This window comes from Alligator sinensis, unplaced genomic scaffold (genome assembly GCF_000455745.1).
Source record: "Alligator sinensis unplaced genomic scaffold, ASM45574v1 scaffold249_1, whole genome shotgun sequence".
In the NCBI taxonomy this organism is placed as follows: Eukaryota; Metazoa; Chordata; order Crocodylia; family Alligatoridae; genus Alligator; species Alligator sinensis.
The window spans coordinates 65,696-83,647 of NW_005842593.1; the positions used below are offsets into that span (position 1 = coordinate 65,696).

At 45.5% G+C, this 17,952-nt stretch overlaps 1 protein-coding gene across 4 annotated transcripts in view; it reads right to left on the reverse strand.

Annotated features, from left to right (window-relative positions):
* The window catches only part of CPNE1 (copine 1), an 85,389-nt gene that overhangs the window by 16,131 nt on the left and 51,306 nt on the right, over positions 1–17,952 (reverse strand). For all 4 annotated transcript variants that reach the window (XM_025214667.1, XM_006032908.3, XM_006032909.3 and 1 more), the window contains 4 exons: positions 9,772–9,870; positions 3,984–4,070; positions 3,844–3,903; positions 3,224–3,357 (listed from right to left, as the gene is read on the reverse strand). In XM_025214667.1, the coding sequence (XP_025070452.1) occupies positions 3,224–3,357; positions 3,844–3,903; positions 3,984–4,070; positions 9,772–9,870 (380 nt within the window). The remainder of the gene's footprint in view (positions 1–3,223; positions 3,358–3,843; positions 3,904–3,983; positions 4,071–9,771; positions 9,871–17,952) is intronic.

The following is a 17,952-nucleotide window of genomic DNA, read 5'->3' on the forward strand; positions in this document are numbered from 1 at the left end:
GATAGAATACCTCATTCTCCTCACTCATTCTATCCCATCTTAACTAAATGAATCCATTCACATCACTGCTTCAGCTGATGAAAGTAAATGATATCATAGAGCCCACTGAAATCAGTGATAGGAAGACTGGACTAGAGCAGTGACTCTCAACCTTTTAGACTCAAGGCACCCCTTGTAAAATGCCAGCTCTGAATTCTTACTCTTTATTTTACTACAGAAAAATAATAGAGCAGTTTTGCTGTTGCAATGAATTCAGAAAGATCACAACTATGGATTTCTATTTGAAATCTCTGGGTTTATCTTGTGAATCATGTTTGCACACCTAGTAGAACTAACATTGCGTAGCACCCCACAACACCCTTGAAAGGATATCAAGACACTGCATAATGCAACACCACCCTTGCTGAGAATCACTGATCTAGAGATTTCAAGTCATGATGAATCAACCACCACTCTTGGTAAATTGTTCCAAAGGTTAATTATTCTCAGTATTAAACATTTACACCTCATGTCTAGTTTAAGTCTGGCCTAAGTTTGCCTTCCACCCACCCAATCCTATTATATCTTTTTCTGCTAGATTAAGGAAGTTTCTGCCATCAGAAACCCACTGTTCCCTCTATAGTTACTTAGATTGATCAAGGTATCTTTAATCTTCTCTGTAATAAAAGTTAATTCAGGGCTGTCCAACTTCTGAACAGCCAGGGACTGCATGCTGCACAAGTCACATGCCACACACATCATTGGTCACATGCCATGCAGGATGTCTGGGACATGAGCAGCACAATCCCCTCATCACGAGGGCAGCACGAGCCCCCTGGCTGCCATGTGGATTGCAGGTTCACCGGGTCCCCTGCTGCCACACTGCCCTGCCCCAGAGACCCTGGCTGCCAAAGCAGCAGGAGCAATGTGGGGAGTGGCAACCAGGCATGATCCTGCAGGATGGCTGGTAACCCAACACAGGCCACAGTTGGACAATTCTGAGTTAAGGAATACAGCCAATTTAAGTCTGTTATTGTAAGACAGCCTTTCCTGACAGGTAGCCATTCTACTGGCTCTTCTCTGAAGTTTGACTCTTCTCTTTTCTACTCAACATTGGTGCAGCCGCAGCTGGAGTACTGAGTCCAGTTCTGGGCACCGCACTTCAACAAGGACGTGCTAAAGCTCGAGAGGGACTTATGATCAGGGACTTGCATGGAAAGCCATACGAGGAGAGGCTGAAGGATCTCAGACTCTTCAGCCTAAAGAAAAGAAGGCTGAGAGGGGACCTGATGGTGGCTTACTGCTATATCAGAGGCATACATCAGGGGCTCGGTGAACAACTGGTTCACCAGGGCACCCTGGGGGAAAACCAGAAACAAGGGCCACAAACTCCTGGAAGATAGTTTCAGGCTGAACATTAGGAAAAACTTCTTTACAACTAGGGTGTCCAGACTATGAAACAAGCTCCCCGCAGAGGTGGTGCTATCATCTACCCTAGAGATCTTCAAGAGAAGACTGGACGGTCACCTGGCTGGGGTCATCTGACCCCAGATGTCTTTCCTGCTCATGCAAGGGGCTGGACCCGATGATCCTTCGGGGTCGTTTATATATATATATATATATATATATATATATATATTCAAGGCCCATTTCAAGGTACATTTGATGACATGAATTAGGTGATTTAATAAGTCACTGATCTCATATTCAGCTATTTCATAGCAATAGTTAAAAACCAATCCCAGGCATAAGGAAATAGACTTTTGTCCAGTCCTACTCACCCAGAAGGATAATTATAATGTAGATCAGGGGTCAGCATCCTATGGCCTATGGACTGGATCTGGCCCAGGAAGAGACTGGATCTAGCCTGTACAGCACTCTGGCCAGAGCAGCATAGGAGACATCTCCAGGGTCTTACTGCCTGCCATATTTATTTTATTTCCTTTGCTATGGCTGAGGCCGCAACCTCAGGGACCTACCAACTGCTTTTTTCCCATCTAATCCCTCTGCAGCATCTGCTGATTGCTGGTGGGTGCAGAGATTTGCTGCCTGCAGCAGAGGCTGGGTCACAAGGTTTGCTGACCCTTGATGTAGACTGTGAAAGAACTCCATCCCAGCTTCCTGTTTTAGGGTTTTTTTTCCCCCTTTCCTTTTTCTTTGATCTCTCAGATGTCTGTCAACCTGGTTGCCCTGGGTTACTGCATACATGATCTAGCTCAGGTATGAGGGTGTGGATTAACCTCTCTACTGTTTTGAGCTCTGACCTCATGACATGGGGACAGGGGCTTAAGCCCATGTCACGCTATCAGGTAACTGTGATGTTTTTCAAATTGATTGGCTGGCATCAAATGACACCAATCCCTGACTGGGTCCAGGTGGTGAGGTCAGGAGGCTATTTAAGAGGGTCTCTGCAGGAAGATGACAAGTGGGCATTTTAAAACACACACAGAAGCTTGGACCTCTGCAGCTCTCTCTCATTTGCTGGATCAGAAAGTGAGTAACTTACCAGAAATTGAACTAGGAATTTACTTGACTGGAATCTAGTTGCGTATCAAAAGGCTACCAAGCCACTTTTGTTTGCTCACGGTTATTCTTTTGCTACTTCTCTGACTTGTACCCCTCCCCATGCCTACCCTCTCTACAACAAAGCTATCCGATATAGCCAGCCTTGTTGTACATACTTGAGAGATTGGGCAGCTCTTCTTGCTCCCTTTACTTGGCTGACTAAGGAAGGCTACTTTCTATGCTTCAGGCTATAAGAAGCACCTGGATATATCCTGCTGGGGTTAAGCAACCCCTAGGTCTAGAGGGTCTGTGTATCACAGGTGGCACAGGGCCCAGACAAAGACCTGAGTCTGGTCGTGGCAGCAGTACCCCAGGCTTGTGGGTGTGCTCAAGGAAGGGGGTTGGCCATAAGTCAGCGCCCCTGAGGAGGTACTTGGAACCTGGTTTTTGACTGGGCGCAGTGAAGTGGGTGGCCCAGTGCAGGAGCGCTCCCTACTGGCCTGCCACAGGACTGCACAGAAATTACTAAAAACATTGGCATAGAAAGAGAGCAGGCAAGCACTCATTCCCCACTGAATTAAGATTTGGGAAAACAGCGTATTCAGACATGCAATGCATCTTCAGCAATAAGGGATCTGAAAATTACAAAATAAACTGTAATATGTTATTGCAGATGCTTAAGAATTCTTGCACTTTTCAAAAACCTGTGGTTGGATCAGCTAAAAAACCTGTTACATACGTGTCATAATCTTGGACCACATTTCCTACACTCCAGATGGCAATCAGGTACTCGTTTATCCCATTTGGACTGATGAAGTGAAGAGAATCTGGTGATTTTGGATCTCCATTGGAACCAGTGAAGTCTATACCTACCTGATCAAGAAGAGAAATACAGCAGATCACTGAATCATTACCAATGTCATAAGTGAGGGAAAAGAAAATTATTACACCCAATAACAGGGTTAGCTAGCCCAATATTAGCACACTTGTAGATTAGCACCATGCCTCCGCAACACCATCATACAAGCACTTTCTTACTCCCTGGCTATCCTATATATCTGTGCTAACACACCCTTAGGACACAAGCAGATGATGGTGTGCCCATTCCTAGGAAATGGCAGTTTGATCATTATTTATTTAAACAGAGTACTTGGAAAGAAAACATATAAGTACCTCTCTACCTAGTAAGCATAGAGCTACAATGATTAAAAATAAAGAAAGAAATTACATTTTTCAATTTTTTTACAATCCTAATCATCTCTCAGAAATACAGACATTAAAGAGGAAAGAATTTTTCATATAAAACCTCATAATTATTATGTTATTTACATACAAAGACAAAGCAGGCAAGCAACTCACTGTAAAATTAATTTGGCAACCTCCCATGATATAATCCAGGAAAGAGTATTCCGTTTCAATCTAAAGAAATAAAAGCTCAGAGTTACACCTCCTTCCAAAAGCATAAAAAAGATCCTGGTGGTTAAGAAAAATCTCCTTACCTTGCAAGATTTTATTATAACAATGCCAGAGTTCTTGTACTTCTTTTTCTTTTGTTTCTTCTCAGGATGAATACATTCAAACTCCACCTGCAGGATGCAAGGCAAAGAAGAACCAAATTGCACAGAGAACTGAAGCAAGTTGAGTTTAGAAACTTAAATCAGAACCCAAAGAGCCCAAATTCCACTTTGCTCCATTTTAAACCAGGCCCCCAATGAAATTAATAAGATCATTAAACATAGATTCAGTAAACAAAACTAATTTAGCTTTTGTGACATCTCTGTTTTAAAAACTAGGTATATTTAAATAGTCAGGCTTTCAAAAGAAGATAGACATGTACAAAATGTCCTTCAGTGAGTGCCTAAAGTACATGGCCAATTACCAAGAATGCACCTGCAACAATATGCTTAGATAGCTATGTGTGTTATCAGTTAATTTTTTTTGCACGCCTAATAGTTTTAAATTCTGTTATAAAAAATCCTTCACACTGGATGGATAAATATCTGGAACAGCTAGAATCAGTACTATGTAAAACAGAGATCAGCAACCTATAGATTGAAGGTTGTGCAGCCATTTGATCCAGCCTGTGGACATGGGGCTTCAACAGCTGGATTGACACAGTTTGAGTGAGATGCAAGAAGGAGTACGGAGTGGTGGCACTAGGACCCAGCCATCACTGCCACTTTTCCCAACAGCAGCACATGGAAAGCACCTGCTTTTCCCTGCGGCAGCAAGGGGCTTCAGCATTAGTTACTTTCCCCTTCTGCAGTAGGTACAAGCACCAGCTTCAAACACTCTCCCAATGTTGAAAAAAAGTGATGGGGGGTGCTTTTCCTGCACAGCCACTGGGCAACGTGGTGGCAGTGGCTGAGCCCTAGTGCCTGGCCCCTGCAAGCTGGCCCACCTCTGACCCAAGCTGTGTCAATCTGGCTCACAGCCTGAAAAGGCTGCTGACACCTAATCTAATGGTTTAAAATAGTACTCCTCTTCTTTCTGGGCCTGTGGGCTGGATGCATGACCTCACACACTAGATCCATCCACGGAGTGACCCTACATGCCGGTGTGACCCCACGTGTCATCCACCCCACAAGGTACTCTTTGGTCTGAAACTTTGGTGGCAGGGGAAGAGTGGCAGCATTAATTGCCATGGCTGTGGAATTTGTAGTAATTAATCCTGCCACCACTCCCCACCAAAAGATTTCTGAACCTTTGGGATGCTCCACGGGCCAGATGACATGGCCTCACAGACCAGAAGTTGAGCACCACTGGTTTAAAAGCTCTGCCACTTCAACATTACACTGATAAGTTGCTGAACATTTACAGTGCCTCATATCTTGGGGATGGGAGCAGTGGCAGTTAGACATATAACAGATTTTTAGAGGAACTGGAAGATTTGGCAGAATCCTGAAATTTAATCTAATTTTTTTAGAAACATTTTGCTGTTAAAAGTTAAGCAGGATGGTCCAAGTGCTTGTAGACTGTTGCAGAGTTAAGCAGGTCATGGAAAGATCTCAAGGAACCATGAACGGCGTGTGCCCCCTGTGGCTGGTGGGGGCATGGCTGAGATGGTGGCAGCGGGAGCACAGTGGTGCACCACCACACTCAGGGGGTGCACGTGCACTCACGTGCACCCCCTATGAGTTGCCCCTGCATGGAACGCTCCTACATCAGCAATATGATTAGTGGGTGCATCTATACATGATATTAATGCTATAGAGGCTTACTACACAGTAAGGCTTTGGGAGCAAATCTGCTCCTACCCTGCTCTAGCCCCCTGCAGCAGCCAGGGGGAGCTCCAGGCTCCTTTGGGGTGCTAGCCTGGTGCCTGGCAGGGGGTATGGGGCTGGGCCCCATGTGCACAGGGCCAGGAGAGATCTGCCACCTGCAGTGGCAGCTGTCTCCTTGCCCTGTACACATGAGGAGGGGTCCTGATGTGCATGGAGCCAGGAGACAACTGCTGCTGCAGAGCTCTCTCAGTCCCATGCACATTGGGACAAGCCCCATTCCCAACAGGGCCTCTCCGTGTGGCCTGGAGTTGGCCAAGAGTTGTCTTGCTTCTGGGACAGTTCCCAGCCAGCTCTGGGCTGGGTAGAGATATCCCTGAGCAACCTGGGGCTGGCTGGGAGCTGCCCCAGAAGGGGGACAGTTCCTGGCTAGCCTGGGGATGCTCAGGGAAATCCCCACCTAGCCCAGAGCTGGCTGGAAGCTGCCCTGGACCAGAAGGGACAGTTCCCAGCCAGACCCAGGCTGTGCAGGGAAGCAGGGAGCTCCTAAGTCCCAGTGCTGCTCAGCTCCTGCTTCTGTGGGGAGCTGGGAGCTAAGTAGCAGCAGAACCGGGGGAGTTCGCCATCCCCTGTGGCACCCTAGTGTTAGGACTGACAAAAAACAAATTTGCTCCCAGTCAACACCTACATGTGCTACTGTGCAGTATCTACTGTGCAGTTAGTTTACTACCTGTATTTATAGGTAATAGCTAGCTGCACAATAAACTAATTTACTGCACAGTAAATGGTATGCATGTGTAGATGCTGGTGCTTTGCAGCAGATTAGTCTAGAGCACAGTAAAATATTTCACGTAGCCATTTCCAGTGTGGCATTATCTGGGGAAGTGCATATCCTCAGAGTCACCTTAATGCAACCTAACAGAGGAGGAAACCAGCCATGCAGTTTTGGCCTTGTAACACAATAACTTTAGGCTGTTTCTGGAGCTCTTAACCCCTGGACTGGCTGTATGTTAACACCTTTTAAGTGGCTTAAAGCGCTCATTATTTGTCTTAACGTTACACCACTCCAGGGCAGCATTATCTGTAATCTGCCTAATTTTGCTCCTGTTCCATCAACTTGTGGCAGCTCTCCGCAGCCTTTTTGCCCAAGTTAAAGTCCTCCAGTATCCCAGGAGGCAGTGGTGCATCCAACTGCTGCTCAGAACAGTTCTGCTCTGGTGCCACTCCACTGCCGCTTACGCAGGTTTGCTCTGCTCCAGATGGGAACAGAGTCAGTCTGACTGGCAACTGGGAGACAGTGCCCCCTCCCACTGCTGCGTGGACAGGCTTGCTCTGCTCCTGACGTGATCTGCTTCCTAAGAGGAGGTGATATGTAACATAACCATTACTGATCTAATCTCAGGCCATCCCCACCCCACTCTTGATAAGCAAGGCTGTTGTTTGCAGACTGACAAATCAGGGAATGCCAAAGAAAACCTGAATTATTTTTCCATGCGTCACACATTTCTGAGTTGTTAAAAAAGTGGCTGCCAGGCACTCCGCAGCTGCAACACTTGCTCTGCCCAGCAAGTGCCGTGAGCCTGTCCTTTCCCTAGCTTCTAGTCCCTTGTCCTAGTGGCAAGTCACAGCTGTGCAGGTCAGGAACAGTCAGATAAGTTTTTTTAGCCTTACATACAACTGCTCCACTAAACCAAGCAACACTAAGCTGATTAAGATTTGTTTAGCTTACAGCATAAGGTCTAACAAGGCCCTCTGTCTCGTAGTCCGGTCTGCTTATTCGCCATCCCCTGTGGCACCCTAGTGTTAGGACTGACAAAAAACAAATTTGCTCCCAGTCAACACCTACATGTGCTACTGTGCAGTATCTACTGTGCAGTTAGTTTACTACCTGTATTTATAGGTAATAGCTAGCTGCACAATAAACTAATTTACTGCACAGTAAATGGTATGCATGTGTAGATGCTGGTGCTTTGCAGCAGATTAGTCTAGAGCACAGTAAAATATTTCACGTAGCCATTTCCAGTGTGGCATTATCTGGGGAAGTGCATATCCTCAGAGTCACCTTAATGCAACCTAACAGAGGAGGAAACCAGCCATGCAGTTTTGGCCTTGTAACACAATAACTTTAGGCTGTTTCTGGAGCTCTTAACCCCTGGACTGGCTGTATGTTAACACCTTTTAAGTGGCTTAAAGCGCTCATTATTTGTCTTAACGTTACACCACTCCAGGGCAGCATTATCTGTAATCTGCCTAATTTTGCTCCTGTTCCATCAACTTGTGGCAGCTCTCCGCAGCCTTTTTGCCCAAGTTAAAGTCCTCCAGTATCCCAGGAGGCAGTGGTGCATCCAACTGCTGCTCAGAACAGTTCTGCTCTGGTGCCACTCCACTGCCGCTTACGCAGGTTTGCTCTGCTCCAGATGGGAACAGAGTCAGTCTGACTGGCAACTGGGAGACAGTGCCCCCTCCCACTGCTGCGTGGACAGGCTTGCTCTGCTCCTGACGTGATCTGCTTCCTAAGAGGAGGTGATATGTAACATAACCATTACTGATCTAATCTCAGGCCATCCCCACCCCACTCTTGATAAGCAAGGCTGTTGTTTGCAGACTGACAAATCAGGGAATGCCAAAGAAAACCTGAATTATTTTTCCATGCGTCACACATTTCTGAGTTGTTAAAAAAGTGGCTGCCAGGCACTCCGCAGCTGCAACACTTGCTCTGCCCAGCAAGTGCCGTGAGCCTGTCCTTTCCCTAGCTTCTAGTCCCTTGTCCTAGTGGCAAGTCACAGCTGTGCAGGTCAGGAACAGTCAGATAAGTTTTTTTAGCCTTACATACAACTGCTCCACTAAACCAAGCAACACTAAGCTGATTAAGATTTGTTTAGCTTACAGCATAAGGTCTAACAAGGCCCTCTGTCTCGTAGTCCGGTCTGCTTATCTCTTGATTAAGGGAGGGTATACATTCAAAGGGAGCAGGCGTGTTAGGAACTCTGATCAGGCAAGCTAGCCCGGGCTTAGTACCTAAGCAGCCATACCTACAACGTTACCAGCTAATGAACTCTGTCCCAATTTAGGAACAGCGAGCATCCTGATTGGCTTCTGGGAGAGCCACTTAACCATTTAGTCTCCGCTGAGACAGTGGGTTTCCAGGACAGTCAACAGCTTTGACCTAGTCTGCTGTGGGAAACCTCTTGATTCCTCCTTTCTCTGGTGTTCCTGGTTCCTGAATCTGGTTTCAGCTTTCCCCTGGATCTGGCCTCAGATTTCCCCTGTAGATTGGTTTCCTGGTTCCTGATCCCTGGCTTGACTCAGTGCTCAGACTTTGCCCTGTGAATTACCCCCTGGCTGTGGTAACCTAGATGCTGGTTTTCTGGATTCTGACCCCAGCTTGTGTTGTATATGGTGCTCCAGTTTCTCCGGATCTGGTAATTGGCCCCCAAACCCTCAGTCCACCCTCAGAGATCCAATTCCTGCCCCCGGCTTCCTATGACTCGGTCCCCTAATAATGAGAAGGAAGAATCTTGGCAGGAAGACGGAAAGCACAAGCCTAATTTCCCTTGTAGGTGCAGCATAAGATAAGAGATGGACCAAGATCTAGAAGAGCGCTGTTCCCTGTCCTATTTGTCTTGGGTGGCTCACCCTATTTTCTTCTCCCCTAGTTCTGGTTTCACAATGAATTGAGGAAATGGGTTGAAGAAAAGGTCACATACTTCCTCTAGCGTCATGAAGTCAACTCACCCATGCAATCAGGACCCTTTCTGACCTGTCTCCTGGAATCTGCTCTGAAGGCATGAGAACAAGAGAGAAAACTGCTCTGCTTTCACCCAACTTGGCAGAGACAGAAGAAAGCAAAGCTGCTGAAAACATGGCATCAGGGAACTTCAGAACCAGGAGAAGTAACAGATCAGTTTTCTCTGGGTGAAGAACCTTTTTTCTGAAATGTGTTTAGTACTACACAAGGTACAGGACAAACACAGTTACAACAGAATGGGGAGTAGAAAATCTATATTGCAAGATTATAGAATCCCTCTCAAACAGCTGAATAAAAGGGGAGAAAGAAACAGCTTACCAAAGAACCATCATGTGCTTTCTGCAGCTGAGACAGGTTAGTTTCAAAACTCCCTATCAAGTCATGTGAGCCATCACTATCATAATCTGTACAATGTACCTGAAAGGAAAGAAACAAGAGGCAATAGTCAAGTGTATTCTATCAGAAAGAAGAACTGTTGGCTACAAAGGACCAACTCACAGGATCATAATAAATTCTAGTTTATTGGACTGGATGTGACGTTACCAATAAAATCATAAATGCAAACTTTGACTTATGGGTGGTACTGGTCACCTTAGCACATACACACACACATGCACTCATTCATTCAGACCCATGTAGTATAGTGTGTAGTAGCTGCTGTAGTGATTGTGAGCACTTGTGTCAGTATATCTACCTATCCAAGGCCCTGGAATCTGCTGTTGATGGTCAGCTTCCTTCAAGGTGATGTCTTCTCCAGAAAGGGGTTGCCTGCTTGTCCTTCCGTCTCGGTAGGTCAGGTGCTGGATGAGAGGGTGCCACTAAGGGTCATGCTTCACTGCCTTTTATCCCTTTCTGGCAGACTTGTGTGATCCCCCAGCATCATGGCTACCCAATCCGGAGGTCGCGGTCCCACTTGGGTCTTGAGTAGTACCTGACAGCTGTTAGTCACAGGGGTCTCTGCCTGCTGGTACCTGAAGTTTTAGGAGTCCACCCTTGACTTTTATTGGCTGTATTGTTATGGGTTACAGAAATAGCCCATAGGGCGAGTGCTCAGTTTCAGGAATCAGTTCTTTAGATTGATTAGCTTAAAATAGAGTTCCTTTGGCTAGGCTATTGTCTGCTGATGATCATCATTCACTTGCATTCGCTCAACAGATTATATCACTTCACAATTACAATTTCAATGCAGTTTTAACAATGGTCCAGGGTGTAACTTCATTCTACAGGGAGTATATTCCTTAAGAGTTTAAAAATATAACATAAAATACAAAATGCCATGGTAAAGATGAGACAGATGAATATAAAATGCACTGTGAGAAATAGATAACAATGCAATGTGAGGTAGAGAGGATCAAAGGCTACTGGGGACAGTAAGTGAGTTAGGTTCGCACAGGATATATTTACAGCCTTTGCAGTGGATATTTTAGTTTTTTGTTTTCTTTAGTGACACTGAGCTTAATTGAGATGGGGGGAGGGGTGTTTGCAGACAAGAAGGGGCTTCTGTTATATCCATGTCCAGAAGGGAAATGTACTGCTCACCACATGATTTCTTGCTTCCAACAGCTTTGCAGTGATGAAATGAACTCCCTTATCAAATCTGAATTAGTACTGTCATCCGCATCACTAACTGAAACCTGACAGTAAGAGAGTGACTCAAAGTGAGTCCTGATTAATTTGAGATATAACTTCTCAACCTTTTAATTATCATGCAAAAAAACCTAAATCATATAGAAAGCATAAAGTTTCCTTCATCCAAAATCTCTCCTTGATTAAATGTGATAGGATATAGAACTGAACATTATTATGCAAGTCCAGAAGTATAAATGTGAGTTTAATTTTGTACACAAAACACAACTAGATTAGAGGAAAGGAACAGTAAGCATGCCACACACACCCACAAATACACTTTCTACTTATTAAGATACCAGAATGCAAGTAACTGAATTGTAAACAATTAAAAAACAATACATATAATCAAAAGCTTTTCCCTTCTGCTCTAAAACAAAGTCCACTTAGAATTATAAACCTATCATCCTTCTAGGGTCTGGCTTTAGTAACTCAGAATGAATACCATCACAATAGCCTTCCATCAACCTCAAATTTTCCAAACATTCCTTCTCAGGTCCTTCCACTAAACATTCTAGATCAGGGCTGCTCAGCCCCATCCTGTGCCTTATCTGCCCTTTGGGCCCCGCCCCGATCTGTGAAGAACCCTGCAGGACATGGCCACATGCACTAGACCAGGTGCACAGTGCCTGATCTGTGTGTGGGGGGCTGGGGAGAGATGGTGCACAGGGGCCAAGAAGGGGGCAGCATGGAACTCGATCCAGACCAGGGATCAGCCCCACACTATTCATTTGACCCATGGGGCCAAAACTGTGAACACCACTACTCTGAATGAAGATGTCAAACTCTTTGGAAAGGCCAAATTCCACATTATAGTTCAGAAAGCAAAGTGCACATTCAGGATTACTATGCATTTTCCATAAATATCAGTGTGAAATCTAGGGTAAAAAAAAAAATCAGGGTAAAATATTGCCTTTATATAACAAATAATAGTTCCATTAAGAATCAAATTTTCAGTCAGCCTCCTGAGTGTGAAAACATGCTCACTTACATGACCATAGTTATTTCTTCCCATTATTTCTATTCCTTCCCTCATCCTCTTTTTCTATTTTCCTCCCTTCTTTTTATTTCCACCCTCTAGCAAACTCCAGTTTCCACTTTGGGCATCATTACATACCTTCCATCAATCCATTAGTTGGTGAAATCCACCAGGTTAATACAGGCAGTCCTCAGACTTATGATGCAACTGATTCCTGAAAACTGTCTCTTGAGTCGAAACGTCATAACTCGGAACCAATTTTCCCATAGGAACAATGTTATAAATGGGGGATTGGTTCCTTTACGACCAGCTGGTAAGTCTGATGTGCTGGGGGGAGGAAGGGGCATGGGGGGTGCAGATCAATGTCCTCACAGTGAGGGAAGGATTGGGGCTGGGGCAAGTGCTGCCCAGCCAAGGTGGGGGGCAGCTCCTGACGCTGCGTACTGCCAGGAGGGCATAGGGGAGGAGGCCTGTGCCCCTGAATCTGCACGAGGTGGGCGGGGCCAAGGCTGCGTCGGGCTATGCTCCAGGCAGGCAGCGGAAGGCACTGGGAACAGGGGCTATGTCCTCTGCTGCTTGCCTGGGCAAGATCGGGGGCAGGGTGGGGGCAGTGTGGGGGCTGCAGCCACCTGAAAATTCACCGTAGCCCCCCTCCCAGCCAGCCCGGGGCAGCCCCAGCCCCACCTGCCCTGCGCAGATCTGGGGGCACATGCCCCACCATGCCCTCCCAGACCAGCGGCACACAGTGGAGGGAGACACCCCTCCACCTCCCTGCAGCCCCTTTCACCCCGGCTGGGCAGCGCTTACCCCAGTCCCAGCCCCAATCTCTTCCTCGCTGTGGAGGTGCTAATCTGCCCCACCACACCCCTTCCCTCCCCCTTCCCCTTCCACCACAACTGACTTACCAACTGGACGCAGCTGTGTCAAGCATTGTAAAGTCGAGACCCGTGTTGGAACCGCAAAACAGGGTGTAAATTTATAAAAGTCGTAAGTACCGTTCGTTGTAACTCCAAAAGTCGTAAGTCGAGGACTGCCTGTACTGACATTTAAATCATCATCAAAAAACCAAATGACCAGCCTGAGAAAATAACGGAGGAGATCTCAACACTGAGCCAAAAAACCCCAAACTTTGTTGGGTTTAATAAAAGGGTGGGCAATTATTTGGGCTGGAGGCCTACTTGACAAGTTTTGGTGAGCTTTTGAGGGTTGCACACATAAAATTAATGCTGTTTAACAACAGCTATACTTAAAAATTGTTATGGCTTTTATAATATAAACTTTATACTATAAATGCTATACCCAGTTTTCTGCACAATATCACCATATTTCTACACATAATTCTAGAAAATGTTCCCAAATTACAACACAAAATTACCAGTTTTCCGCATAAATCTTATTTCCACACATTTCCAGAAAAAGTTCTAAAATTACCATACAATTTTCCAAATACCCTATTTTCATAAACATTTCCACAAAACATTTCTCAAATCACCACAGACAATCACATTGCCAGTTTCCACACAACTCCCCCTCCACTGCCCAATGCTGTGGCAGCGCCCAGTGCTGGGTCCTGCCCGTGGACCCCACACCTCCCACTCCAGCTGTGCCGCCACTGACCTGGTACAGGCTGTGCTGCACCCTCTACTACAGAGTGAGGCTGCGCCATGTCCACCACTGCCTGGAGTGCAGCGAGGCCACTATGGGTTGCCTGGAAGTGGCAAATCCATATGGGCGCAAGGCAAGCAGTGGGGTCAAAGGCAAGCAGCATGGAGCAGCATCCTGTTGGCACCGGCTTTGTGGAGCACAGGCTCATATCCATCTGCTGCTTGGCCCTGACCTCCGGTGCTCATGGGAGCTTAGGGAAGAGAGTGGACAGGGGCTGTGTACAGCAGGGTTGCCACTTATTTCTCTGCGGGACATTTCTTGGCTGCTTTGCTGGCTCTGGCCACACTCTTCCTGCCACTGCACGTGGCTGCTGCAGACCACACCTGGAGCTCTGCTGCCCTCCTGTGGTCAAGGGCAGGGGTGAAGCATTGGGCCCTGCTGCCCTCCACTGGACAAGTGCAGGCAGAGAACCGATGTCTGAGAACCGCCTCCCTTGCCAGATTCTCTTCTCCCAGCTCTCCACTGGCCAACATTTAAAGGGCGGCTAAAGGAAATGGTACAAAGACACACTCAAGGTTGCCCTCAAGCACAGAGACATCAATACCAATGGCTGGGAGGAGCAAGCTGCTGACCGTTCAGTGTGGCACCACCTGGTCCACCAAGGTGTGTGCCACTTCGAGGCCCAGTGACTCAATACTGAGGTGGAACAGAGGCGGTGGAGGAAGGAGATCAATCTGGGGCTACGAATCCCACTCCCCTGTGCAACAACATGCCCCCATTGCCAAAGAACGTGCGCATCCAGAATTGGGCTCCTCAGTCACCTGAGGACCCATCAAACATGACAGACATCATCCTCAATTTCAAGGAACCGCTGCCACCGCCGAGTAGCCAGAAAGGCCACACGCAGTTTTCCATCCTTCATGTCATTTTCACACTTAATCAAAATAACAACATTTATGCTAATTAATGTGATACAGGTCTCCCCAAAAGTTATCTGTGGGCTGGACAGAATCAATTGGCAGGCCAGATATGGCCCACGGGCCATATTTTGAACACCCCTAGGTTAACAGTTCATATCAGGAAGATTCTCTTCACAGCCACAAAAGACACTTTGAAGATGTAAACTGAGATTCTGCAAAATCTGAATATGCTCTGGGGACCTCTGTTATAATACACAGATCAGATCTTACCTGCAATCTGAGCATTTGACAACACAACTTCTCTAACCAGAAAACCACCCCCATCTGCTCTATATATGGATAAGAAAGGAACCCAGGGAGTAATTACAACTCATTCACTCCTTTTCATAGCATGCTCATACCAGCTATTAGGGTAGGGACTTGGAGACAAAACACTACTAAACTATTATAATAATTGTAATAATTATATGTATTATAATGATTATAATGATGATTTAAAGGAAATCATCTTAGGTCTGCTTTACCTGAGGAATACAATGTGTGCAATACACTGTGCAATACAAAGGTGTGTGAATTTACAAGTGCGCTCAGCCTCAATTTCCAGTGCGTAACTGGTGATTAGTGGTGGCTAAGGAAAATCCTATCCCTCCGTGTTTGAATGCCTTAAAAACTATTAAAATATTCACTTTTGTAGTACATCATCATTTTAACCTTAACACTAAATCATAAAAAGCAGCAAGTGGGAACTAGCAAGATCTACCCACATTTTGCATTTAACCATTTTTCAGGACTCAGGCATTATGATAGGATCACACTAACACCCGAATCTTCTTTGGCAGTCAAGGATGATTGTCTTCCATGATTTCATAAAAGACACCTGTGTGTGACTCTCTTAATGTGGAGAAGGTGCTGCACATCAGCTTCCACCTGGCTCTTGACAGAATGTGACCTTGATCTCATGGCAAGACAACTGGGGATCTTGTTCTCCTGCAGCACTCATCTGCCTTCGCAGCCACTGGGATTCTAACATCTTCTGCCTGCTCTGCCGTTGAGAACTTGTAGACCCATGGTTGGAGCCTGAGAAGGCTTATTATAGTGGCAACCTGTATTCACATCATGTCACAGCACAGTCAAAGGATATATGTAGCTTTTCAGGAGGGAAAGCCATCTGCTGTCCTTACTACATCCTGATGGTGCTGCCACTGCTTGTTCCGCAACTGCTTATTCATGAGAATTATCCCTGCTTATTTCACAGCTAACTTTCCCTGAAGGTCATTCCACTATTCACCACCTATGGATGTGCTGGCTAGCAGTACAGCTGTGCCTCAGAAGACACCTGAATATCACTTGGATGGTCAACATGAAGAATAGGCTCTGACCTTAAAAATGACTTCATGCAAGGTACCAATTCTACTCTCAAAAGTGAAGTAAACTATTCTGCATTTAGTGTCCTTACAGTCTTCACACAGATAGTGCAGAGTAGGTAGTGCACTACAGTGGCGATGCGTAGGGGGTGCATAGGGGTGTACATGCACCCCCTGACCAGCTGCACTTGCTGCTCAGGCAACAGGCAGGGGGGTAGACAAGAGCACCAGTGCGCGCCCCCCCCCGAGCACTAAGTGGGGACCTCCCCAGTCGCTGACTGGTCACTGGGGGGCATGTGACCCCCTAACGAAGGTGACACCAGTCACCCATGGTGCACTATAAAATCAGATCCTAGACTACTACGTAGTGATTGCCATATGTAAGGAATCACTGCACAGTCTATGTAGGCAATCCCTCAAAAACTTGCTCTTTACAGTGGAATCATATATTCAACAATATAATAGAGTACAGTTCAAATTGCCAAGATTGTCAGCAAATACTTACACTGCATTTGTCCAATAGGAACCAAGAGGTACTCAAAGTAAATAAAGAATCCCTTTCGCTGCCAAAAATGAAAACCTGATCAAAACTCACAGAAAGCAGAGAATTTTGTTTGAGTTTTATCAGTAAGCAGATGAATTAGCTATTTTGTTTTTTTTTTAATCTCATGTTTATATACCAAAATATTTCCAAAGAAAGTACTTCAGTAGAGAAGACAGCTGTGTCAGTTTAAAAAAAAAGGGAGAAAAAGAGTCAAGGACATTATCTTGTCACAGATTACTGTACAGGCTTTCCTCGCCAACCATGGTTTTGCTAACCACAGTTATAAGTATCCACGCTTAATATTCTATATACCATTTTGGCTACCATGGTATAGTTTTGAGTAACCACATTTTCCCGTGGCCGCGCATCAGCCCACCACCTACCATTTTCCCCACAAGCCTTTTGTCTTGCCAACCACGGTTTTGCCAACCACAGGAACTTTCAGGAACCTAACCCCAGCAGTTGGCAAGGGAAACCCGTATTTTAAAAACATGAAAGGAACAAAGCTTCAAGACCAATCCTTACATCATAATGCAAAAAAGCAGTAGTTGCAGCATATGAAAAATATAGTGAAATATTAGCAAATATGTCAGTGGTAATCTGTGTAAACCAAGATTTATGGTTTATCTTAACTTTGGTTAAACACTTTTTCAAAAATAACCTTAAGACCTACAAAGCTACATTTTAAGAAGCCAAACCAAACAAGCTAACTTTTACATCCATGTGAGATCTTTGAGTAACTATGTTAATATATTAAGAAGTTCAAAATGGAGGCCACGTTGACTGATTGTTATCCTTCATGCATTCATAGAAATGGCCATGATTCCCCTCACTACATAAACAGATCAGGGGTCTGCAAACCAAAAACTTGATGCGAAGTTAATTCAAAACGAAGCAGTTCTTGCCAAACAACTGTCCTACCATGATGTACAAAGATTTAAACCAAGGGACTTGACACCATAAATATCCCATAAAATTTTCTCTCCACATCCTCAGAAAATTCCAGCTTGATAACATTTTATATGAATGCTACTAAAATACTCCTATATTCCAACCTAGGATACAGATTTAAAAAAAAATAAATCAATTTTTCCAAATTAAAGAAATTGAGGAGACTCTAGAAATTAGCAGGGGTCTGGCAATGGGGAGGGAAGTGGGGAAAGAGGGTAAGTAAGTCCAGCTCTAGAGTAGCAGCAGGGGTAATTGAGGGTCTGACAGAGACGGGGGTCCTAGTAGGCACCTAGCAGTGCCCTAGGACCCAGAGTGGAACCCAGCAGCTGGACAGCTGGCAGGATCTTCCCCTCAGTCCCTGTGCACACGTAATAAAAAGCTAAATGCTTCAAAATATTAGTTCATTTAAAGAGGTACTCTTGCACTCTTCAGCTACTCTTGAAAGTTTTCAAAGGGCACATACATTTGTACAGCTGTCCCTTTGAAACATTTCAATTGTTATTTCTTTCC